This window comes from Anopheles arabiensis, chromosome 3, assembly GCF_016920715.1.
Source record: "Anopheles arabiensis isolate DONGOLA chromosome 3, AaraD3, whole genome shotgun sequence".
In the NCBI taxonomy this organism is placed as follows: domain Eukaryota; kingdom Metazoa; phylum Arthropoda; class Insecta; order Diptera; family Culicidae; genus Anopheles; species Anopheles arabiensis.
Window position 1 is genome coordinate 54,732,615 of NC_053518.1, and position 26,137 is coordinate 54,758,751.

Consider the following 26,137-nt stretch of genomic DNA (forward strand, 5'->3'; position numbering starts at 1 on the left):
TGATAAACATACCATAAAAGAGCGCTACCGAACAACGATGCATGCCTGATATTAACTGATACAATTTCAATACTAGTATTATGGTTACTCAGACAAGATAACCGATTATCTTGCTTTACTTGTTTTGAAAATCTGGTAAACTCCATTTAAAGCTGTTTTAGTCTTCAAAGACTCGTCATGACCATTCGTGATGTAGATATATTGTATCCCATAAAAATAGGTTGATTAGCAGCATCGAAACAAGGTAACACAAAAGGGCGACGTATCTGTTACACATACTATCTATAAGTGAAGGTTTAAACTGTTGTTGTGTGTTTGTTGTGAAGGTTAAGGTTACCAGTTTGTGGGTCAGCAGGTCAAGTTGTAATTACAGTGGAGTCTCTGTGAATCTTCACGTGACAATACAGTTGTTTGGTTGTGATAGTGCTCTTCTCTTTTCTTTTCACCTCTACAATGTGATTGTTTTGACTTTTCGAGCTCATGTCTAAAAGATTTAGGATGACCGTATAAATAAACGGTGCGCCGTCTCAGATTGCACAACTAATTGTTTTTTCAAAAAATATATCATTTCGTGCAGCCAGCTCTGGCCTATAAACGTCATTTTCATAGATTATCAGATTGCGCCAAGATTGCGCATAAATTTTAAAGAGTATCGGCCGTATCGGGGTGGTCGTTCGTCCAAGAACGTTCGTCGCTCATGAGTGGACAGGGTTGTACCACTAGATTGGGCAGAACAAAACCTAGACGGTTTTTTTTAATTTTTGATCATAGAGGGCTATGAAATGAGTGAAAATGAACGTCGCGGCGAACGTTCCCGGGAACGAATGACCACCCCGATACGGCTGTATATGTCCAAAAGATACATTCTTTTACAGATAAATATATCTAATCGAACAGTTTGACAGAAAAATATATGAGCAATCTGAGATTGCACATCGATTAAATGGTGTGTTTTCAACTTGTTGCGCAGAAATGTTTTTGACATACATTTTTTCCCTTATTCCCCCTATAGATTTATTTTTTTTAATTTCGATTCATGTACCGAGGCAAGTGTAGCGCCTAGTTACGGTCCCTTAAAGGTAGAAGATCGAGTAATGTACAGCGATTTGACATTCAAGAAGAAATAGAAGGAAGGGGGCGTTTGACATCCCGTTTAACATTGCGAGGGTTGCGTGTGGTATCATCTCCTCGAGATCTTATAGTATATGAAATAATCTTTGATGTTTGCTCATAAATTATATATATATTTTTTAGGTTCCCGCCATGCAATAGACAGCGATTTGCGAGGGCGCGCGAGGGCTCGCACGCCATACAAGTTCACCGCCCCAGAGCCTTCGCATTAAAGAGCTTGCGAGCCTTAGTAGTTTTTTCACACCTAGTTTTAGCAGTTATAATTATAGCACCCCGAGAGCAGGTATAACAGTGCGATTTGTAGCATACTAAACACCTGAATTTTGACATTTTAGTTTTAAAAAATCCACAAAAATTTAAATAGTGATCCTTTCGCCAAATACTACCGCACGAAGAATAATCCTTGAATAAAAATCAACGATTTTTTAAAATACCATGAGATTTCGAGCACATGAAATCTTTCGCAACCCTCGCAATCCCGTCAAACATTGCGAGGGTTGCGAAAGATTTCATGTGCTCGAAATCTTATGTTCCCGTCAAACATTGCGAGGGTTGCGAAAGATTTCATGTGCTCGAAATCTTATGTTATTTAAAAAATCGTTGATTTTTATTCAAGGATTATTTTTTGTGCGGTAGTAATTGGCGAAAAGATCACTAATTAAATTTTTGTGGATTTTTGAAAACTAAAATGTCAAAATTCAGGTGTTTAGTATGCTACAAATCGCACTGTTATACCTGCTCTCGGGGTGCTATAATTATAACTGCTAAAACTAGGTGTGAAAAAACTACCAAGGCTCGCAAGCTCTTTCATGCGAGGGCTCTGGGGCGGTGAACTTGTATGGCGTGCGAGCCCTCGCGCCCTCGCAAATCGCTGTCAATTGCATGGCGGGTTATTTAAAAATCGTTGATTTTTATTCAAGGATTATTTTTTGTGCGGTAGTAATTGGCGAAAAGATCACTATTTAAATTTTTGTGGATTTTTGAAAACTAAAATGTCAAAATTCAGGTGTTTAGTATGCTACAAATCGCACTGTTATACCTGCTCTCGGGGTGCTATAATTATAACTGCTAAAACTAGGTGTGAAAAAACTACCAAGGCTCGCAAGCTCTTTAATGCGAGGGCTCTGGGGCGGTGAACTTGTATGGCGTGCGAGGCCTCGCGCGCCCTCGCAAATCGCTGTCAATTGCATTGCGGGATGTTTGACGGGATACTAAACACCTGAATTTTGACATTTTTTTGTAAAAATCCACAAAAATGAAACAGTGATCTTTTCGCCAAATACTACCGCAGAAAAAATAATCCTTGAATAAAAATCAACGATTTTTTAAAATACCATAAGATTTCGAGCACATGATATCTTTCTCAACCCTCGCAATGTTTGACGGGATCAGCGTTGTCAAAATGCAGCATTCGTTCTTCGTGTATTGATATGTTGAGGTGATATACGAGGTTTTAAAAACTGTCCAGGTAGTCTCAAAGTTAGCATATATCTGAGCCATTGCCTAAGAACGATAATATTTCTGGGTTAGAACGACCGCCCCTGAAGTTAAGTACAGTATACGCTCGGTAATCCGCACGCTCGATAATCCGCACTTTTGACAACTAAATTCATGAGGTGGACAGTGTTCGATCAAAAGTAGTGAACTATGATTAAAAAATAATATTAATGACGTCAAAATGTCATTCGATAATCCGCACTCAATCAAGTGCGGAATACCAAGCGAATACTGCATGAATTAATGTAAACTGCTTTGAGTTTTATACTTATAATTCCATATTTCGTTTTTCAAAAAAAAATCGAAAGCACCATATGGTATAGTGAATGATGGACAAAACCTGGACCAAATACTTAAAATATTTATTTTTACGTCCGTTAGTGAAATATGCGAGAATGGACAATACACACACGAACATAAATACAGTTATAAACTTAACGGATGCTTTATTGCTAACTTGTGTATGCCGCGCTGCCCCGATGCGAAGTGTCTTCTGCTCTTCGCGCAGCAGCCGAACGATCCACCCCGACCGATCGCTCTCAGGCACTCACGGCTCGTCAACTGCAGTAAGAGCGGCTTACTGCAGAGAGAGCACGCGAGCAGCTGGCTGCATTCTTTCATCTAACATCTCCCCCTCTTTTTAAAACCGACGGTACACGTCGAACCGACTGGGCGGTTTTCTAACTCTAGAAGACCGTCGTGGCACCTGGGCCGACGCACACGATGGAACAGGTCGTGTCGTCGGGCTTGCGTATGTCGCTGGCGATGTAGCGGGAACATAAGGACCGTTGGTCTCGAATGACGGCTGATGAGGGGACACAGAGATGTCCACATGCTCGGGGTCGACTGGCTGTGGTGGTATGCGGGACGTGCCAGTAGATGGTTGCGGTGTTAGCTGCCAGGTATCCAACAAAACATCTATCGGCAGCTTACGATGGGTGACCGAAGCCGGAACGTGATGATGCCTCTCGTAGCGCTTGCGTATCTGGTTAATATGAGATCTAAACATTTTCTGATCATCCGTTCCAATCATATACATGACATGACCTATTTGCTTAACAATGGTGCCAGCTACCCATCTCCATCCGTTACCTGCGAAGCGTTTAAAATAGACTAGATCGTTGGGTTGGAACTGTCTGCTTGGTTTCGGTTCGTTTTCCATACTAATGGTTTCAGGACTTGGTGGACGGAGCAGGTTTAAAGTTGTGCGCATTTGCCTTCCCAACATGATATCCGCCGGTGACTTAGCATTTCCTAACGAAGGGTTTGGCGAACTTCGATGTACTAGTAGGAATGTATCCAGCGCTTCTTGTAGTGAGGTACCATCCGCAGATATCTTTCTGACTCTTCGCTTGAAAGTGTCCACAAATCTTTTAGCTTGCCCGTTAGATTGCGGATGGTAGGGGGCTGTTGTGATGTGTTCGATACCATTGCGGTCGCAGAATAGTCCGAACTCCTCGCTGGTGAACTGCGTACCGTTGTCCGATACCAACGTTTTCGGGATTCCAAAACGAGCGAAAAGTGAGCGTAACATGGCTATAGTAGCTTTCGCTGTAACGTTACTGGTACGGATTATTTCGGGCCATTTAGAAAACGAATCTACGACAATTAAGTAATAATCACCGTCTAGTGGGCCCGCAAAATCGACGTGTAAACGTTGCCATGGGCCTGCTGCCCTCGGCCATGGTACCGGAGCGGAATGTGCGGGTGATTTGGCAGCTGCTTGACATGGGTGACATGTCTTCACCCATTCCTTGATGTCAGCATCTATTGTAGGCCAATAAAAGAAGCTCCTAGCTAACGCTTTCATTCGCTGCACTCCTGGATGGCCCTGATGCACCTGCTGAAGACATTTTTGCTGCAGCTTTTTGGGGATTACCACCCTCTCACCGAAAAGAACGCAATTCTCTACGGTTGTTAGTGCATCTTTCCTGGCATTAAAACGAGCAAGCTCATCGGTAAACGCTGCATTTCTGGGCCAGCCTTCGCTGATGTAAACTGACACCTTTTTCAGAAGTGGGTCTCGTTTTGTTTCTCTGCGATATCAGCAAAATTCAGCGGTAGTGAATCAAGCGCGCTTATTGCCACCGATTTAATGTCTTCTTCCAAGTTCACGCTTGCTATAACACAGTCTTCGTCTGGCTTGGTGTGCGTGTTAATGAGTCGTGAGAGCAAATCAGCATTTCCGAAATCGTCGGTGCGCACGTACTCAATGTTAAAATCGTAGGCCAGCAAAGTAAGCGCGAAACGCTGAAGACGGTTAGCAGTAAATATTGGAATGCCCTTTTCGATCCGAATATATGCAGTAGAGGTCGATGATCAGTCTGAAGCGTAAAATGCCTACCAAAAATCATTTAGTGGATCTTTTTTACTGCGTAGATGATCGCTAGCCCCTCTCGATCGATCTGGCTGTACCGACGTTCTGCCTCAGTAAGAGCGCGAGAAGCGTGTTGTACTACACGTCTAAGACCATTCAGGTACAGATGGCTTATAGTAGCCCCAAGGCCAATTGATGATGCGTCCGCCGAGATCACAATCTTTTCTTGCGGATCGTAGTGAGCCAATTGTAGGTCTGACGATAAAATCTTCTTAAACTCTCTGAAAACCCATTAACATTCCGACGACCAATGAAATGGAGTATTTGCCTTGAGTAAATTATCCAAAAGATGCCTCAAACTCATGTCTGGTATAAACTTCCCGTAGAAGTTGATTGCACCCAAAAAGGATCTAACACCGGTGACATCTGTTGGTTAAGCAAGATTTTTGATAACCTGGATTTTTGCGGGATCAGGCCTTAGTCCACGACGATCAATCACGTGCCCGAGATATGTTATTTGCTGCATTTTAAATGCGCATTCATCAACACGAATTGTGAATCCAAAGTCTTGAATGCGTTGGAATACTTTGGCTAAAATCTCGTCGTGCTCTTTTTCTGAAGTGCCCCCGACAATAATGTCATCCAGGTATCCAGAAACGTTATTTAGACCGGCTAACATTTTGTCCATGATCATCTGGAACGCAGCTGGAGCGACCTTAACTCCTGGTGGAAGGCGGTTATAATGATATAACCCGCGATGCGTATTTATCGTAAGCAGTGGGCGGTACTGCGGCTCGACTTCCACCTGCAGAAAAGCATCGGTTAGGTCTATCTTGCTGAAAATTATTGAATTGGCCAACTTTGAAAATATGTCATCCGGTAAAGGCAAAGGGTAATCATTTGGCTGTAGCGCATCGTTGAGGTCAGTGGAGTAATCTCCACATATGCGAATGGCACCATTTGCTTTTTTTACTACAACGACCGGTGCTGCCCATTGTGAAAACTTCACTGGAGTTATTACTCCTATGGCTTGAAGTCGATCTAGCTCACGGTCTACTGCTTCTTGTACGACGTAAGTCACTGGTCGTTTAAGGCGAAACACAAGGCGACTATTTTCTTTTATAGCAAAAGAGACGTTTCCTTTCTTACAAAGTCCGGTTCCTTGGAATACTTTAGGAAAACGTTCTTGCCACGTTCTTTGCGACGTGAATTTAGTACCTCGTACTTGGCAGCAGAAATTATCTATTGGTAAAGACCAAAGAGCAAAAAGATCGATGAGGTCAGCACCTAAAAGCATTAAACGTGTCGGGGAAACAGTAATTGTAGCTTCTTTGGTCTGATTGCCTACACTGGCTTTGCACACAAATTCCCCGTCTAGTGCCAAATTAGAGCCAGAAGCTGATCGTGCAACAACTGCTGGTGGTGATAATGTCGGACTGCCAATCTTTTTCCAAGCTTCACGATAAATGACTGTGATGTCAGATGCCGTATCAAGCTGCAGACGGACGGGCGTGCCATTCATTGCAATAGTGACATATCTGCGGCGTTTCTGGACACTATGCACGTTCACCGTAACTACTATGATATGATAGCTAATGATAGCTGAAGGGGACGGGGGTTTGGTGGGGGTGGGGGGGGGGGTTGCGTGCTTGCGTGCGCGCTTTCATAGGTGCGTTCTCGCGTGCGCGCGTTCGTAGGTGCCTTATCGCGTGCGCGCGCGTTTGTGTGTGTGTGTGTGAGTTTGCGCGCGCGTGTTTGTGTGTTTGTGTGTGTGCGTGCGTTTGGAAACCCCAAAACTATTTGATTCTGATGCGTACATTTTCATCCGCTGCGGCTACAAAGTCCATGCATTTTCGATCTCGCTACCTGAGAGACAACACAACCATTGGCATTGGCATCTTTGCGATCGATTTATTGCGATTTAAGCAAACGTGCGTGTGATTTGTTGCACATTGCGCGTATGGTGCTGCACCTGTCCGTCCAGAATCTGGTGGCTTGTTGGTTTGGAGTAGTTATCATGACGCCGATTGACCAGCAATGCCTTGGAATGGGTTTGAATCGGTAGGTTCATGTTTTGGTCGAGTGCATATTATTATTATTATTATTATTATTATTATTATTATTATTATTATTATTATTATTATTATTATTATTATTATTATTATTATTATTATTATTATTATTATTATTATTATTATTATTATTATTATTATTATTATTATTATTATTATTATTATTATTATTATTATTATTATTATTATTATTATTATTATTATTATTATTATTATTATTATTATTATTATTATTATTATTATTATTATTATTATTATTATTATTATTATTATTATTATTATTATTATTATTATTATTATTATTATTATTATTATTATTATTATTATTATTATTATTATTATTATTATTATTATTATTATTATTATTATTATTATTATTATTATTATTATTATTATTATTATTATTATTATTATTATTATTATTATTATTATTATTATTATTATTATTATTATTATTATTATTATTATTATTATTATTATTATTATTATTATTATTATTATTATTATTATTATTATTATTATTATTATTATTATTATTATTATTATTATTATTATTATTATTATTATTATTATTATTATTATTATTATTATTATTATTATTATTATTATTATTATTATTATTATTATTATTATTATTGGCGTAATAGCCAACGCGATCATGCCGGCCTTTTCAGGACTTGAGTACCACGTAGCCGGAGCCGGTGACTAATCGCTTGCTACGCCGGACGGTTCATACGCGATTAGAACCCACGACGGGCATGCAGATGTGCGGAATGATGGCGGTGCCGCGGGCCCGCACCTATCCAGCGGGTAACTTGCATTCTGCCACACTGTCTCCTGCTCGATGCATACGCTACAGGCAGGGGTAAGGATGCACCTCCACGATAAAAAAACACGGTCATGAACCAGCGGCGGACCTAACGGTAGGCGGACTAGGCGGTCGCCGATGATCTCTAGGCTGTAGTATGCCGTATGTCTACAATTGGACAGAGTATAAACGACAAGGGCCCCCGGAAAGATGGTCTTTGGGGCTCCGTGGCTGGAGAACCATTTGCACCTCCCCTTCCCCCATGGCGACTACAATTTTAGGGCCTGTGACCAATAATCGTAGGTGTCCCATGGCCACCCCCCCTCCACCCCCATCCCAAGTATACCGTTCAATCTTCCTGCTCACGGTCATCAGTTACCATTGACAGGGGCCTCAATTCGTCTTTCCGCCTTTCATGAACACCTTCCTTTCCTTGACCGATGGATCATAACATTCCGGAAAAAAACGCATTTGGCGAAAATGTTGCACACACACGCTATCTCACACCCTTGCGCATACGGCTCAGCAGATCTGTGTAATCTAAACCATTTGAAAGCAAAAGCTTAGGGTAACAAAGTTATGCTTAATGCTTAACACGTTCAGCACGATGACATGTCCCAGGGACTACCAGTGAGCTTTCCAGGATGCTGGTTTCACAATCAGCTTGCGTTCTTGATGCTGGCGGAACGGAAAGTTGATGAAAATCAGCGCTGGGCTGAACGTGTCAATGCGAATTAGGGTTCAGCGCGTTGCACAGCAAACCCTCCAGCGTAAACTAGCGATTCCTTAGTCATTTTTATATTGCAGTGTTTGAACTCATTGCGATTTTGTGGTTTGATTTGTAAAAATTCAACTTCATCGCCGCAATGTTTGTTAACGGCATTTTTAGGCGCTACAACAGCTCGCGAGCATTGACCACACGCGAGAAAGAGATGGCGCTATGGAGGGAAAAAGCACGGACGACGGCTGACAGCGATTGGCCGTCTGACGCACCAACACATCGAAACCTTCGAAAGCGCGCACAGGCGAGGGGTATGAGGCAGAGCCAGGGACGGGCAGCTCGACGAGCTGCTTGACAAATTTGCCGTTGGAGGGAAAAAGATGGCATGATAAAATTCTCCGAACGCCATGATTTCTTCCGTCGCTTTGCGCTGCTGGTGCACAGTCGTCGTGCGCGGCATCACGGTCTCCCGCTGTGCACTCGCATCGTCATCATCATCACCATCATCCTGCGCGCCCTGCGCAGCAGTTCATCGGCAGCGCCATCGCGGTCGCCTCTGTGCAGCGGAATCGGCTGAGCGGTCCAAGCGCGCGCGGCACCACGGCCGCCCCCTGCTCAGCCGCACATTGACGCCCCAACGGCATCAGCATCCGTAGAGCTGCCTCTGCAGCATCATCGGCGTTCGGTGCAACTACGTACGACAGCGGCAGCGTCATCAGCTGCAGTGGCAACAACAACAACACCAACAACAACAACACCGACACCACAGCGGCTGCAACGGAACGAGCGAGCGCAGCACATCGACTGCCCACTGTTGCAGCCCGCAACGCTCATCCCGTTTGAGCGTATGACATGGAGGCCGGTCTGCACTCTCCCCCGTTACATAGCGTCCCATGACCCGTACGCTTGCCACGCCGGTTTTATTCGTCATAAAACCGCTGCGTCGGCTTAAGCCGTAACGGCTAAATTAAAACGGGGAGATGTTGTGGACGGCTCCGGAGCCGGTTTTAACACAAAGGACCAAAATAACTTTTTCAATGAAGTTTCAATCGAGAAAATCCGTAAATAGCGGAGTAACTCTTGTATAAAAGAATTTATCAAAAAAAAAACATCGATGACTTTTGAATATTGTTAAGAAAGGCGAGACCAACGAATGCTACACAACGTCATGCATGTCAATACTGCAATCACATCGTGTATTGGTTTCCACACGTGCGAGAAGATATATTAGTTTTTTTATTACGCTATCATACAATGATGTCTCTATTGAACCGTTAGTTCGGAGCCGTTGGTCTGGAGCCGTTGGTGCGGAGCCGGCTCCGGAGCCGTTAGCGTAGCCGGCTCCGGAGCCGTGGTGCGGAGCCGGCTCCGGAGCCGTTGGTGCGGAGCCGGCTCCGGAGCCGTTGGTGCGGAGCCGGCTCCGGAGCCGTGGGTGCGGAGCCGGCTCCGAAATTGTCTGGAGCCGGTCGGAGCCGGCTCCGGCTTCGGAGCCGTTTTGCCCATCACTACGGACACAACAATTTAAATGATATATTTTGGTATAAAAAGGTAGAATTTTATTCATCACTTAATCTCCCCCCCCCCTCCCCCAGCTACCCAACACAATTGCGGCCCGCGGGAATATTTTCAACTGTAATCCGGCCCGCGAACCAAAATGGGTTTGACATCTCTGGATATGAAGATTGACATCAACTGTATTAAAAGCCCAAAATAATCATACATACTATACAAATTATTATTCAAATCTTTACCGATATGATTGGCATACGGGAGTGGACAAAAGACCTGCTGTAGAAGGTTGAATGAACAATGATATTGGAAACATACTGCGATCAAACGGATTCAGAATCATACATGTTTTATGTGTCCCGTAGATGGCAGGGGTATGTGAGAATTCAGTAATAAAAAGACATTGTATTTAAACTTAGGATTCATAATATATCTCCAAGTTATTTAATGTAGCCCTGTAGCCGGGCCATATTAATTAGTGGATAGCAAATTGCCAACAAGATAAATATTAGACTTCAAAAAACAAAACAAAAAAACAAAAAATCATTGTCATTAGTCAAATTTTATTGTTTGGAATATGTTTTGTAAAATTTACATTCATTAGCTCTCGCGCTATAAGTTTTAATCCGATCCAGGTGCAGATATAAAATCGTGATCTCAAAAAGTATGACACACACAAGTGATCGTCAGTGCAGTTTAAAATTTTAATCTATGCCGTTCCTGTTGCTGTGTCACCCATTAATGACTTGAAACTTGTGCTTGGTTTATTATATTTTTCATTTCTTTTCCTCTTTCTCTCTTTCTCTCTCTCTCTCTCTCTCTATCTCTCTCTCTCTATCTCTCTCTGTCTTTCTCACACACACACTCACTCTCTCTCTATTTTTCTCCTCTTTCTAGAACATTATCGTTTTTTCTTTCTTATTATGTTTTATTTTTTTTGTCTCAATTCCTTTTACTCAGTGATGTGAGCAATTTTTCGTACTTGCTCATAATTATGTTGAAAGAAAATGAAGAGACGAGTTGCAACTATTTTCTTCGAAAGAAGAGCTTATCATAGGTGCTCTCTTGCCTTTTCTCTGACTTTCGTTTTTCATGCAATGCATTAACAAAACCATCCGATCCGCGATCTGTTTCTAGCTCGTCAAACTCTAAGCTTTGACTGTCGCGTTCTTCTGATGATTCCATATCTTCCGAAGGATTATTTTCAGATCGTATGAAAGTAGATCGTTTAGGTAGTGTCGGCGATTTTGAAATTTTATTGGAATATGATCTATTCTTATGGGTACCGTTTATACTACCGTAGCCACTGTCCTCCATATTGATCTTTTTGTTGGCTAATTCGCTACGATTGATTTGCGGTAACGGAACTGATGCAACCGAACTAAATGCCACCTTTACGAGGCCATGCGTAGCTGAGAGGAGATTAGGTTTGCTAGAGTTTGACAATATCGTGTGTCCGTTAATGTTTGGTGGAGACCGATTATTGTTATTTTTATGAGCATTAATAGATCCCATCTCACTTGGGCCGACTTGAACGGTGCCGGTACGTGGATCGATGTGTTTTTGTGATGCCTCCTTTACTGTTGTGTTAATTTTTTTCTCCGCTCGTTCCATAGCGGCCACCGATGAAACATGTCCAGGAACAGCGGTTCTAGAAACGGTGGATGAAGGAGTGGCTGATCCTGAATCATCCTCTTCCTCTTCCTCTACGATGACAGACGATTGAATCCAATCTCGTATACGGTTTTTCTTAGCAGCACGATCAACTGTTGTCTCGATGCCACATTGTGCCAGAGTTCCTAGTAGCTTATTTTTTTCCTCGACGCTACTGTGGAAAGAATACATCGAAGGGCACAATTCATCAGGCTCGTTTTCAGCCATTTCCTTTTCAGCCGATTTTGCTAGCCATCGATCATCGATAAATTTTTGCAAATCGCTTAGAGTCTTTAAACGTCTATCCGAACGAGGATCCAAAAACTTCTTAAACAGTTTACATGCTCTTGCAGAGAGCAGCTTGAACAGTTTTGGACATCGTTTCATCGGAAAGGTGAGTGTTGCTTGATGCCATTGTTGGTAGCGATTATATCGAGGATCATCTGTGGATGCTTTTTGCCATGGCAAACACCCTGTTAGACATACAAAACAAACTATGCCAAACTGCCACACATCATGAGCTGTATCAGTCCTGTTCGTGAAAGACCTGTAATATTAGCTATAGAGCAAAATTATCATAGGGTTACTTACGCACTTGTATTTATCATCCGTTTTTACCAGCAAAACTTCTGGAGGGCTGTATGGAAGCCATTCATTACGTCTCAGAACCTCCTCACCTAGCTTTCTAGATTCGCCAAAATCACATAGTTTAATACGTGCAAAGTCTGAGCGAAACACTAACACATTGTCTAGTTTAATATCTCTATGAATTAGATCTCTGAAAAATATGTAGAAATGAAAAGTTAAGTTATTTTAAGCAATGATTCATTTAAACTTTTTTCTTACTTTTGATGAATATAATCGATCGCCGAAGCAAGTTGTCTTGCAACGCGCTTTGTATGTAGCTCACCAATGCCATTGTCGGAAACATTAGATGTCAGATCTCCTGCAAAATAATTCAGCAACTTCCAAGAGTGAAATAAAAGTTTTCCATTTTGAATCTCCGCAGGGTATTACCTAATGGGGCGTACTCTTGGGTAAATACGAAAAATCCAGCTGTTTCGAAAGCTACATCATAAGTGGTGACAATATTTTTATGTTGCCCCAGCATAAGACTGAAGTGAAATTCCTTGTAAAAATCGGTAAGCGAAACGAACGGTTTCGGTAGAAGCTTCAGGACCATCTCGGTGTCAGTTGCACGATGCTCCACGAGTAATATTTTTCCAAACCACCCTTCACCGACGATTTGTAAGATGTCAAATTCGTCAGACAAAACCACTTTGTCAAGCTCAAACTCGCGAATTTTGTGGATGCTTCCTGCAGATTTCTTGGATGTAGCCATTTTATTCGCGTTTGATGTTTAGTTTTTAGACACGAACATGAAGGTAAAGCATATGCTACCATAGTTTGAACTCTTCCGTAATATCAGTGGATTTTACTTCATTTTCCAAATTTTATATGTTGTGAACTGCGAAAAAAAAACAAAACAAAATAAAAATAACACGAAAAACTAGATGAGGAATAAGCATCCTGTACAATGTATGAACGGAAAAAGGAGAAACAAACAGTCAGTTTGCCTAACCCTATCGAAAAGAGAACAGTTGCAGTGGGTTTCATAGATATCTAGTATAGTTTGTAATATATTATTAGTATTATTAACATATTTGTCTTTCAAATGTTGGCATATACCAGCTTTAACAACATATATAAATGAATACATTGCACAAGGCACTGCATTAAAATAAACACATGAAGTTTAAGTTATAGTGAATAATTTAAGTGATCGTTAAATCGTTATTTGTTTATTTTCCACTGAAATAGTTTTGTATTCTATTTTAAAGGAGTTAAATTGATGGCCGCTATGTTAATCGCTTATTTTACCGTCAAAACCAGACCAACAGCAAAATTTAAGAGCAATCAAATAATCATCTCATCCCAATCATTAAGAGTTCGCTAAAATAATCGGTACATAAAGACCACTTGCTTAATCCTAAATGATAAAAAATCTAGTATTCTTCACTGAAAGATACACATAAAACAGTCTGTTCCTGAGTTACAAGTTTCTTAATTTATGCAGATTCGGAAATACACGGTTTCTAAATTATACGGTTAATGTGGTAAATCAGTACAATTTACTCCAAGATTTATTTAACGCAAAATAAATAGCAGGGCTGCTAAAAACAAATAAATCGCTAAATTAAAAACCAGTTATAAAATTCTGCACGTATCGTATTTAACATATGATTGAGAGTTTCAATCACTAAAATTAATAAAACATTCTCAATTATCAAATGTCTTTGGCTCTAAAACGTATAAACGGCTTACGCGAATATTTAAGATACATGGATGTTTCGGGGACACATAAACTCAGTGTAGGTCAGACTGCACAGTACTGTCCAACGAACGCAATACTTTAAACTTCACTTATTATTTTGCACAAAATTCTTCAGATGAGTAGTAGTGACCGAACTGACCAAAGTGATCAATAAAACTTGATCCAAATTCCTATTTAAAACTAACGCTGTAAATTTCTTTTGAGTTTATAATCGATTCTTCGAATGATTGATTCTTTTAGATGTGCTTACGGCTTTGAAGCCGGCATATACTCAACGGCTATAGCCCCTGGCTCCGGACTAATAGTTCCGGAAACGGCATCGATACATACGACATACAAGGTGCAAGGTAACACCCAATGTGCAATGACAAATTTTAATCCTGGTGCTTGCTTTCAGTATCGAAGGTACGCCATGCATTTTGTAAAGTTAGTTGGTCTCACATCTCACTTATAGTGATTCTAAAAGTATTCCTCTAGATCAGCGATCCTCCTTTGTGTTGAGATGGCGGCTAATATTTCATAGACATTTCACCCATTTTTTATTCTTGGCTTATGTATTTGGCTCTTCACATGGAACTCTACGAAGAATTTTGTAGAATTTAGCTCTTTCAGTCGTAAAGTTTGCGTATCCCTGGTTAAGATAAATAATTTACAGAAAAGGGCGATTAATGGGCGTAATTGATATTCATCGAAAAAGGTCGAAGACCTTTTCGAACTTACTGTATTCAAATATGGCTATCTATCTATTATGGATAACAGAAACTACGATACACTATTCTCCATCCCTTCCATTTTAGCAAAACAAAAATTCCCTCTATGGAGAGATATCCCCACCGGTTGAAAACCGCTGTATTATATCAATAAATTCAGTTGACGATCTCTACGCGCCTGGAATGACGATGGCAGAGCGGACTTCACGTTTAAGTGTTGCGTCCTATATATAAATTTTCTGTTCGTTATTTATTGTATATTGTGAATACTATTTGACACGAGAGGCCTTTGTAGTCCATCGATTAATAAACACTAAACTAAACTAAATTAAATAAACAAATAGTTTCACAATCACTTTTAATTGATCACTAAATAGATATTATCTCAGTATTTGTTTATTGTTTGAAATTTAAAATGTATGTTGCATCAAACAACGATCATCATAACACTGATTATTATCTTTAATCATACTTATGATTGTATGGCGAAAGGTAAATTAATTGAACACAAATCACTGATATTATTAGATAGCCGTACGTATTATGTTATGTTTTTTTTCTTTTCAAAAATTCACAATAACATTTGATGTGTTGGAGAACATATACACTAATGTAGATAAAACTGAACGGAAGAATTTGTAGTCTGCTTTTCCAAAAGTTTACTCATTAAGTTATGATTTTAAGACTTTTTTCACTTATACCAGCGGTCGGCAAACTTTTCGTCCGAAAGAGCCTAATTATACAAACATGTTCGTAGAGATTCACGTGAAGAGCGAAATTGTTAAACTCAGAGCAAAATTGTGTGAAAGTTCTATGAAATAAATGAACGGGTAAGAGCCGCATACAGTCATTAATGCATATAATCAAATAACATGGTCTATGAGTACACCACAGATATCCAAGCACACATTTTTCTTCGTCAGGCCCTTAATCTAGTACAGCCTCGTATAATTGTCGTGTAAAAGTGGCAAAATAAGAAGTTTTTTTGAAAAATTTCTTATCTTAGACTAGAACGAGACATTACATGATGTTATTGGCGGTTTATTTTCATTCTCTGCCGATCACCAAATTGCACAAAACTCAGCAAAGTAAAAAAAGGGTAATTTCACAATGAAGTCGGAATAAAATACGAATGTGACTCCTTATCGTATCGAGTAAAACAAAGTTAATTCACAAATGTCACTAAAATTAAATAGTATACACGATAATTTCTCATTGATACAACTGTTGCTGCTACTGTGGTTGTGATCAAGATCGTGAAAATGTTAGTATCTCTTTCACATCTATCCGACTCACTAGTCCCAGTTTCTACGAAACAAAAATAACGCCTGCTGTGCGGCCGCAGCTGTGCTTGTGTCGAGCTGATGATATTCTAAATTTATATATCACTTTAATTTTACACAACGTCATTTTCACAGGCTTGTATCGCAAAGAACTTGGGTTTGGCGATTGTCACACCATATAAATAAAAGAAGGTAGTTGCTGGGTATTCAATAGGTGTAATGCAATCGATTATCAATAAATGGCTAATTTGTTACTTTTTCATTTAAGTTTAGGAAAATTACTGATGATAAGTGACTACAATGTTAGGTTGAACATTGCCGTAATTGAATAGAACTAACACGTCAGATCGCGAGAAAACGATAAATTTAACTGAGTAAGCTCATGAACGTATTTGTAGTGAGAGGGTTTTCGCTCAGAAAGAGTGCATAAATGCTCTCGTAAAATCTTCTGCTCTCTTAATTTGTTATTTTTAGACATCGAATAGATTTTTTTCTTCAACCTATTCTTTGTAGTTATAATAGATCGAAACACATTCCATTAGTTTATGCTGAGGGATACGGAAGTAATTGACCATAGCTGTTGAATAGAGTAAATGTACTAATAGTGGTGTAATTTTTACTGGTGTAAATGGGTTTTAAAGCATTTTAAGTGTTGATATGGTATATATGGTATGATATATGAAAAATTAACAAACAGTTATTGACGTTTTGTCTTCCTAAAGAATTCCATTTGCCATCACACACAACACATATATACAAAATCAATATTTTTCTTATTGCACCGTTGTACCCGTAGTGGTGATATGGTTCCTATAGTTGTTGTATGGTGTTCCTATAATCGTGATAGTCAGAGAAATTTAAAATGTAACTATTAGGTGGTCAAATCAACTGTATAAACTTGAATGGAACTAAGTTTTGAAGCATGTTTGTAGCGAAGATTGTTGAGGTAATATCGATTTTTTTAAAATCTGACAGTTCATTGATACTGATTTGACACATCAATAGTCAAAGGCATATTATTTTCCCTTTATATCGAATTTAAAAAATCATTCAAAATGGTTCACATGCTGAGTTACTTGAAAAGTAGATATATTTTTGCTGGAAACCACGTGATTCGACTAACGCGGAAATACGAGATGTTCGGAATTTCTATATAATGCAGTATATTTCCTACTGTTTTCTTTCAGCCTTGCTGAGTGTACGATTCTCTCAATTGCTTTTTAAGTTTTATATATTTTTTAAACGTGAATTATTCCACTTTCATAAAAGTTAAGATAAACAGATGACCCTCATAGGCAGTTTGTAAATGTAATAAATGAATTAAATGAATTGGATGACTAGGGTAGATCCACGTGTATTTGAGGACCTTAGTCCTTAGAAGACTTAGTAGCTACCGCCAAACGCAATCAACTCAAATATTATAATTGGTTAAGTTACCTTCAGAATTTGAATATTATAATAATATTATGATTTTATTTTTTGAGCCTTAGTGCATCTCGTGCTCTCCGTGTCGATCTGTTATATTTAATATTTCATATCATATTCATATTTAGCGCGTGCCCACCCGCCATGCAATTGACAGCGATTTGCGAGGGCGCGCGAGGGCTCGCACGCCATACAAGTTCACCGCCCCAGAGCCCTCGCATCAAAGAGCTTGCGAGCCTTGGTAGTTTTTTCACCCCTAGTTTTAGCAGTTATAATTATAGCACCCCGAGAGCAGGTATAACAGTGCGATTTGTAGCATACTAAACACCTGAATTTTGACATTTTAGTTTTCAAAAATCCACAAAAATTTAAATAGTGATCTTTTCGCCACCCGCCATGCAATTGACAGCGATTTGCGAGGGCGCGCGAGGGCTCGCACGCCATACAAGTTCACCGCCCCAGAGCCTTCGCATCCCGTCAAACATTGCGAGGGTTGCGAATGATTTCATGTGCTCGAAATCTTATGTTATTTAAAAAATCGTTGATTTTTATTCAAGGATTATTTTTGTGCGGTAGTAATTGGCGAAAAGATCACTAATTAAATTTTTGTGGATTTTTGAAAACTAAAATGTCAAAATTCAGGTGTTTAGTATGCTACAAATCGCACTGTTATACCTGCTCTCGGTGTGCTATAATTATAACTGCTAAAACTAGGGGTGAAAAAACTACCAAGGCTGATGATTTTTAAAATACCATAAGATTTCGAGCACATGAAAGTTTTCGCAACCCTCGCAATGTTTGACGGGCAATTACTACCGCACAAAAAATAATCCTTGAATAAAAATCAACGACCCGTCAAACATTGCGATGGTTGCGAAAGATTTCATGTGCTTGAAATCTTATGTTATTTAAAAATCGTTGATTTTTATTCAAGGATTATTTTTTGTGCGGTAGTATTTGGCGAAAAGATCACTATTTAAATTTTTGTGGATTTTTGAAAACTAAAATGTCAAAATTCAGGTGTTTAGTATGCTACAAATCGCACTGTTATACCTGCTCTCGGGGTGCTATAATTATAACTGCTAAAACTAGGGGTGAAAAAACTACCAAGGCTCGCAAGCTCTTTAATGCGAGGGCTCTGGGGCGGTGAACTTGTATGGCGTGCGAGCCCTCGCGCGCCCTCGCAAATCGCTGTCAATTGCATGGCGGGGATTTTTTAAATAACATAAGATTTCGAGCACATGAAATCTTTCGCAACCCTCGCAATGTTTGACGGGCACGGACATGACAACCCAATTGACATTTTCGAGCACGAATAATCGGGAATCCGAGCAAATTCCCTTAGACTGGAGCTTTAAACTTCCCGCCATGCAATTGACAGCGATTTGCGAGGGCGCGCGAGGGCTCGCACGCCATACAAGTTCACCGCCCTAGGGCCCTCGCATTAAAGAGCTTGCGAGCCTTGGTAGTTTTTTCGCCCCTAGTTTTAGCAGTTATAATTATAGCACCCCGAGAGCAGGTATAACAGTGCGATTTGTAGCATACTAAACACCTGAATTTTGACATTTTAGTTTTCAAAAATCCACAAAAATTTAAATAGTGATCCTTTCGCCAAATACTACCGCAAAAAATTCCACGAATAAAAATAAACGATTTTTTAAAATACCATAAGATTTCGAGCACATGAAATGTTTCGAAACCCTCGCATTGTTTGACGGGTTCCCTTAAACTGCACCAAAAAAAGTTCTTTTAAATCAACTGTGATGCGGCATTTTCGATACTTTCTTCTAGATTCGCTCGGAAATGATGTTTTCTATCGTCATAGTTGGTCATGGACCCATTTTATACTTAAATAATATCGATTTTTTATTGAATAACGTCACTCAAAATTAGCTTTTGTTTTTCATAAAAAAACCATAGCTAAAAATGAAAAACGCATCAACGGCATCTTCCATCGACAGAGGAACATCTAATTTACGAACACACCAAATCTTGACGCATGCAATACACTTGATCACACACAAATCCACAATTTCAAGCGTATCGAGTACTAATCGAGCAGATATGGGAAAACAATTTCGAAAAAATGTCACTTCCCGTCAAACATTCCCGCCATGCAATTGACAGCGATTTGCGAGGGCGCGCGAGGGCTCGCACGCCATACAAGTTCACCGCCCCAGAGCCCTCGCATTAAAGAGCTTGCGAGCCTTGGTAGTTTTTTCACCCCTAGTTTTAGCAGTTATAATTATAGCACCCCGAGAGCAGGTATAACAGTGCGATTTGTAGCATACTAAACACCTGAATTTTGACATTTTAGTTTTCAAAAATCCACAAAAATTTAAATAGTGATCTTTTCGCCAAATACTACCGCGCAAAAAATAATCCTTGAATAAAAATCAACGATTATTTAAAATACCATAAGATTTCGAACACATGAAATCTTTCGCAACCCTCGCAATGTTTGACGGGAAAAATCAACGATTTTTTTAAATACCATAAGATTTTGAGCACATGAAATCTTTCGCAACCCTCGCATTGTTTGATGGGTTCATAGTTTTATGGCAACTAACAAGATTCAGTACTTAAACATATTGTACAAAAAACTGGCTATGACTTACGCGTTAGTTCTAATACAGAGCAGTGAATTTTGTAAACAATCAACATTTATTGTGTCACTTTGATTATTAATATTTTTGAGCTGGAATTAAAGTAGCGAATTCTTACTTTTGATGCTGTCTAAAGTCCATAAATTACAACAGGTCGTTTAGGCCCGTGTCTGTGCTCCATCGGATGCGATTTTATCGGAAGGCCTGTCAAAATTTTATATGGAATTTGACAGTTAACGTCGGACGTGCGATTTCGTCGTACGACGAAATCAAAAAATTTTGATTTCGTCGGACGCCGCATCCGATTTTATCTGTCAAATTAAATGTATGGTGTTTTGTAGGAACAATCTCAACTTAATTTTTCATAATCATTATATTATTAAAATCATCCAAATAATCGCAATATTATACGAAAAAGCGTTTGACAGCACGTGCGATAAAATCGCATGCGATGGAGCACAGACACGGGCCTTAGTCCAGTTCAGATCGTTACAGAGGAGAGGAAGATGTCATACAAGTCCTTAGTATCCGTGATTCCCTTTCCGTTAATCTCCATAGAAATCTTCATTCATTATGGCGACTAAAATCAGAGTCATACCGTAATCAGAGTCAGCCCACCGGTAGTTTATCTTATCACATTGGTCTTCGTAGGATGCCTGATGGAAAGCTTGAGATCGTGTGTAACATTATATCAAAAGTAACACGTGTTTGTACTGACGTCTGATTTCATCTGATTTATAAACGTTTTGTAGAAATATAATGTTCTATCTTTAGTATACCTTGCGTTTTAATTCCTGTTGGCTGAGTGATTTTGTTAATTGGTACAAGTCGTTTTCTAATAGAAATTGCTTATTGGTTGAAAAGTGCCTTGATTGATGGCTAAACAATAGAAAAGTAATATTCCTAAAATATATACAAATGAGTAAGACATTCACGATTTTGTAGGAGGTTGAAACTAAACCGTGAGTTGTTTCTTTTAAGAATTGTTCATCAAATATTTGTTTTGCTAACAACTTTAATCATCGGAAAGGGTATAAAATAATGTTCATTTATTATATAACTGTTTTACTAAACTTGTGCGGAATTGAGTTCTCAGTTTCATTAAAATAACCATGCTTGATTTTCCTTCTATGGCTACAACAGTTTTAGCATTTTTTTTATCTTTCTTATACATATATGCATAGATAGGAAAGGTAGGAAATAACCGAAAAGGTTTTATGATGATGCATCTAATAATTCATAGAGAATCCTGAGAAGTTGAAAATGTCTTCATATTTCAGGAGTCCAGAATTAATGACATTTGCTGTAGAAACAGAAATGCTTCTACAAATAAACATTGGCTCAAGCGATCGCGGGCCAAACCAAAAGAACTCTCTTGTCTAATAAGTTCCAGTAGATATATACTGCGGCTAGTTTTTATAACCGCACCCTTAGTTTTAGTGTATATATTATATATTCAAAAGATATGATATCGATCAGTATGAGGCGTTTGTTTGTAATGGTAAAAAAGGAATTAAGCGCATTTCAAATAATTTTTACCATGCATGTTGCTCTTGCAATAACTAATCAACGTTTTTTTGGTCGTAGTATTTCTTTAACCGCAAAACCTTCTATAAATTACTATAAATTCGATTGTGGTTATAGAAACTTCAAGGTCAAAATATCTGGGGAATGACTTGATGAATTTTGAACATAATATTCTTTATTGATTCATTAGGTTGTACTTCACACAGTACCATCATTATGAAAATCGTTGTCATTATCGCAAGTTCTAGATTCAATACACAAGGTTCGATTTCCAGATTCAACTCATCAAAACCTAGCTATGTTCCAGTGAATCTAGCTAGTACACTTTTGTAGGGAAGATATTTTCATGTGTGACACTTTTAATCCCGGGTATAGCGAATTCTGTCCAGAGTGGCATACTTATGTAAGAAAAATGATTGAAACTGAACATTTGAAAGATATGCTAATTGACTGTATCAATAGTTTTGGATAAAGTAGGTAGAAAAACATGTTCATAGGCCATAAAAACATCATATTGTCATTCAACGTCTGAACGCAGAACAGGTTTCTGTTAATCGTTTTATTTACAGTTATGCGTAACATTACATAGCCTTTTTCTCACCATTCTAGGTAATGGTGTCAAAGTGTGTTGGATGAAGAGACACCCATTATTTCACGGATAGATGAATTTCATTTGAATGAGGATGATGATTCCAAATGGTAGTATGAACAGTTGTGTTTTTTGTATTTTTTAAAATATGTCATCGGAGAATGAACGTGCACGTGATGCTGTTCATTATTTTTGGATCGTATTTGGGGGTTTTGCAGGGTTTTCATAGCCAATTCGATATTGTAAACTAATTATCGATGTTCGTCAAGTGTGGCTTTAGCGTCGTGAACCCTCAATTGGACGCAGTCATCTCTATTCTTATGTTGTGAAGTATGAAACTGTCGTTGTCAGGTTTGAATCCGGCATACTCGGTATTTTCTAGGGTTTTATTGTTTTAGAACCTTGAAACTATAAAGGAATTGTTTGCGTGCTGTATAAAAAACTATAATGAAGTAAAATAACAAATCTTTATTAAAAACATTTGAGTTATATGAAATGTATAAGTTATCAATAAATGTTGGCGGCATGCATATAAGCAGGAAAACGATACATACGGAAATGTATATGAGAAAAAATAAAAAAGGGCAAAATTATTTTATATAGCTTATTTACAAAAAAATTGGAACTAGTAATAACTTTTTCTTAATTAGATGCATAAACAAGTGTATGACATTTTTTCAAAATATTTTTATTGTTTTGTTGCTTGTATAATGTATACTAGGAATATAGGTTTACTGCTTATATATTTTATATAACTTATAAATTATTCATAAAACTATGTGATTTTACTTAAATACAATGATGTTTAACACTCAAACAATTCCTTGGTAGCTTTAAGGTTCCTAAACAATGAAACCCTAGAAAATACTTAGCGCGCCGGATTCAAACATGACCACGACAGTTTCATACTTCACAACATAAGAATAGAGTTGATTGCGTTCAATAGAGGGTTCACGACTTGACGAAATCCGATAACTAGTTTACAATATCGAATTGGCTATGAAAACCCTGTATCTTGAATGTTGTGGACTGAATGTGTCTGAATGAAAGTAGCCAGACTTCGTGATGTGTTTTATTTCATCGGAAAAAATAATAAAAAAAAGTTTAAGAAAGGTAAGGGTTATGGTGGGGCAATCACTACGTCAATAAAGGAAGTGGGTCATATCATTCGTGAGACCTTACGCTTTTCTGCTCATAAAAGCCTTCGCTACGGAAATTGACATAGTATTATTGTGGCATTGGTACGGACACAGTTGAAGTTTGTAGCGCTTAGTAATTTGTATAAAATAAGTTTTGGATAAAATGAGTGATCACTTTTATCAAAGTAGTTTATTTATTGTTATAGCTGTCACAGCCTCAGTGATTGCACAAGATGCAAGCTTTTACAGAAATTTAATTACTTTCATGATTCATAACAGGTAAAAAATATTGGTTGTTTTTGTGTTATTGTTTTAAGTTAAAAAAGAAATTGTGGAATAATATTTGTTGTTTGTATTGTTGGGCTTACAGTGAGCAAAATGCTACTTTAAACGTTGCGTCGGACTTTACGGATTTTGAAGCGCTGGGCTGTAACAGCTCCGATCCATTTGCTATAATAGTGCATGGCTGGAAGGAGAGTTGTCAAACCGAATGGCTGGTAGACATGATAAGCAATCTCTCAAACGTTCGGGCTGGTTGTATCTATTGCATGAATTATAACAATTTTTCCCGCCATGATGACTATTTTGGGTTAGTTCGGCAGTTCTTGCCAATCTCCGAGGTTCTAGTGGAAAAGCTGCAACAGTTGGAGAACTTCGGATACGATTTCGATGAAGGATACATGTTTGGGTTCAGTTACGGTGCCCATCTGGCGCTTGACTCGTTAAGGAGATTTGGACCTGGCAAGTTAGCTGCATTGGATGGTGCGTGTGTTATTGGAAGATGGATCGTGAGTGCACGGATTTGTTTGTTCGTTTTAACATGTTGTTTGTCTGATATTATTTTCATAGTTTGTGAACCAGCTGGCCCCGGTTTCGATGGAGATCAAAAGTATCGTGAAAAATGTCCTACAGAGGCAGCAAAAAATGTGCAATGCATTCATACAAGTGATAATTATGGAACGAACGTGCGAAAATGTCACCAGAACTGGAACATGGGACGTTGCGGTAAATCACAAGACGCAGCTGGTCCTTATCCGAAAGGATCACACGGACTGTGTCCATACATTTTCAACAGCGCATTCAAGCATGACTTTTTAGCCATGCCCAATAAGCAAGGGTGCGAAACGAAACGACTTGCACCTGCATGGCCAAAAGGCTTCCGAATGGGTTATTTCATGGATCGCAAAAGGTATGAAACAACCGTTTTTTGTTAATGCCTTCTTAGAAAGATGAAAAACGAAACGACATGAAAAATGTGTTTTGTCATAATTTAAGAAATTGACATCATCTTTCATTTCAGTGACGTGATTGGTGATCTTTTTGCGGCCACATCGAAGGAATATCCGTTCTTTGATAATACCTTTGCTAATGAAGTCAATGAAGTTTAATTACTTTGTGAAATAATGAGGGACTACTTTTATGCTTGAAAAGGTGTAAAGGAACAAGGTGTCCGTGCTAATTTAGTGTTATCCCGTGTAGAAACGAAACAAGTTTTTCATCTTTGGTTAACATTTAGAGTGCCATGGCTTTGATATGTGATAGCCAGTTATGTTTCCTGGGTGCCATGGCTACCACATATGTTATATAATAAATAACCACATATATAATACCACATATATAATAAATGAAATGAAATGAAATATTATAGCCAAGGATAATTGACTTTAAATCTTAATAACTCGTAACAAATTGGGCGTATTATTATTAAATTTTGCAATATCCAACCGACAAAATGGTAATTTTCTAATGTGTAGGGTTTTTGCAAATATTTGATTATTTCTTTTCATAGCATAATTCATTAATAGTGAAAATTGGGGCAAGTGTGCCACCATAAGCATTTCATCTTATAATTCATTAAAACCCGTTTATCAAAAACTGATTAATATCTCAAAACCATTTTACACCTAATTTCTCACTTATAACCGAGTTTCCGTGGACATAAGGCGAAACAAAACTATTTTTGACGCGTTTTTTGGCTATGGGGCAAGACGGCCACATGGGTAAAATAATTGAACTTCTTGGATAATTGATTTATGTTTTACTAGTTTACATGTGACTACATGTATTGTGTCACCAATGAACCCTTTGAATTCAACCCCGCGCCTATGATATATAGTGGCACACATACGGTGAACTTGTATGGCGTGCGAGCCCTCGCGCGCCCTCGCAAATTGCTGTCAATTGCATGGCGGGTCATTAATTTGTTTTTTATTCATTAGTAATATTTCTTGTGGTGTTATTTGTCGAAAAGATGACAATTTCAATTTTAGTGGATTTTTTCAAAATAAAAATGCAAAATTTAAGTTTCTAGTATGCTACAATTTGCACTTCTATACCCCCCCGTCAAACATTGCGAGCCCCGCCATGCAATTGACAGCGATTTGCGATTATTTAAAATGTCAAAAGATTTCGAGCAGATACTACTCGCAACCTTCGCAATGTTTGACGGGTTGGATAGTTTTATAAACCATACGAAAAAGTGAAATACTTTATGTCGTTTACTACATTGTGCAAAGTGTTTTGCAAGAAGAAATTGAAACAATAACTAAAATAGCAACAAGCGTATGAAACATTCAATATATAGTATATTTATTTATTTTCTCATGTTATGTCTTTTTACCTCATGCCATCGTATAATCTCTGTTGTATTTTGCAAATAATTTACAGCAGAGCATCGATTAGCTGGGGAAGGTTTAACCAGCGGGCGGTTTTCGTGCTCATGAATTTGAAAGCAGAGGCACATTTGCAGCATTTCTCAAGTTAGTAAATAATGTTTGTCTGTAGCTATCTTGTGTCATATTTTTTTTAAACAAAT

The 26,137-nt window shown here is 38.6% G+C and overlaps 3 protein-coding genes and 1 long non-coding RNA gene across 19 annotated transcripts in view; 1 reads left to right on the top strand and 3 right to left on the bottom strand.

Moving 5' to 3' along the window:
* Window positions 1-211: 211 nt before the first annotated feature.
* On the top strand, window positions 212-24,975 carry LOC120900212 (pancreatic triacylglycerol lipase-like). 6 transcript variants are annotated; one of them, XM_040306913.1, is made up of 6 exons: window positions 16,583-16,705; window positions 22,204-22,293; window positions 23,529-23,601; window positions 23,693-24,084; window positions 24,172-24,511; window positions 24,623-24,975. In XM_040306913.1, exons 2-6 carry the CDS (start codon window positions 22,272-22,274, stop codon window positions 24,708-24,710), a joined length of 915 nt encoding a protein of 304 aa, XP_040162847.1. In that variant the 5' UTR covers window positions 16,583-16,705; window positions 22,204-22,271; the 3' UTR covers window positions 24,711-24,975. The 6 variants fall into 6 exon arrangements, with proteins under 6 accessions (XP_040162851.1, XP_040162847.1, XP_040162848.1 ...); XM_040306914.1 differs by having other exon boundaries at window positions 16,586-16,696; XM_040306917.1 differs by lacking the exons at window positions 16,583-16,705; window positions 22,204-22,293 and adding an exon at window positions 212-244.
* Window positions 3,242-4,463, bottom strand: LOC120900211 (uncharacterized protein K02A2.6-like). Its single transcript, XM_040306910.1, has one exon. The coding sequence runs from the start codon at window positions 4,436-4,438 to the stop codon at window positions 3,269-3,271; it is 1,170 nt and encodes a 389-aa protein (XP_040162844.1). The 5' UTR covers window positions 4,439-4,463; the 3' UTR covers window positions 3,242-3,268.
* The window catches only part of LOC120900210 (serine/threonine-protein kinase meng-po), a 320,097-nt gene continuing 304,558 nt past the window's right edge, over window positions 10,599-26,137 (bottom strand). For 5 of the 11 annotated variants that reach the window (XR_005739165.1, XR_005739164.1, XR_005739163.1 and 2 more), the window contains one exon: window positions 13,057-13,176. Coding sequence is in view for 6 of the 11 variants with exons in the window: in XM_040306905.1 (XP_040162839.1) it covers window positions 11,082-12,255; window positions 12,304-12,486; window positions 12,555-12,654; window positions 12,726-13,050 (1,782 nt within the window). In the remaining 5 variants the exon portion in view is untranslated. The other 6 variants (XM_040306905.1, XM_040306908.1, XM_040306906.1 and 3 more) reach the window with 6 other exon arrangements.
* On the bottom strand, window positions 13,476-15,771 carry LOC120900219. The gene is made up of 2 exons (XR_005739171.1): window positions 14,764-15,771; window positions 13,476-14,674 (listed from the first exon to the last, which is right to left on the bottom strand). It is a non-coding gene; the product is annotated as an uncharacterized LOC120900219 (long non-coding RNA).

Coding starts and splice junctions, on each gene's coding strand:
- LOC120900211 (XM_040306910.1), bottom strand. CDS start 4,438: ATGAAAGCGTTAGCTAGGAGCTTCTTTTATTGGCCTACAATAGATGCT.
- LOC120900212 (XM_040306912.1), top strand. CDS start 23,486: ATGAGTGATCACTTTTATCAAAGTAGTTTATTTATTGTTATAGCTGTC. Junction 24,085..24,171: donor CAAGTTAGCTGCATTGGATG/GTGCGTGTGTTA, acceptor TTATTTTCATAG/TTTGTGAACCAGCTGGCCCC. Junction 24,512..24,622: donor TATTTCATGGATCGCAAAAG/GTATGAAACAAC, acceptor CTTTCATTTCAG/TGACGTGATTGGTGATCTTT.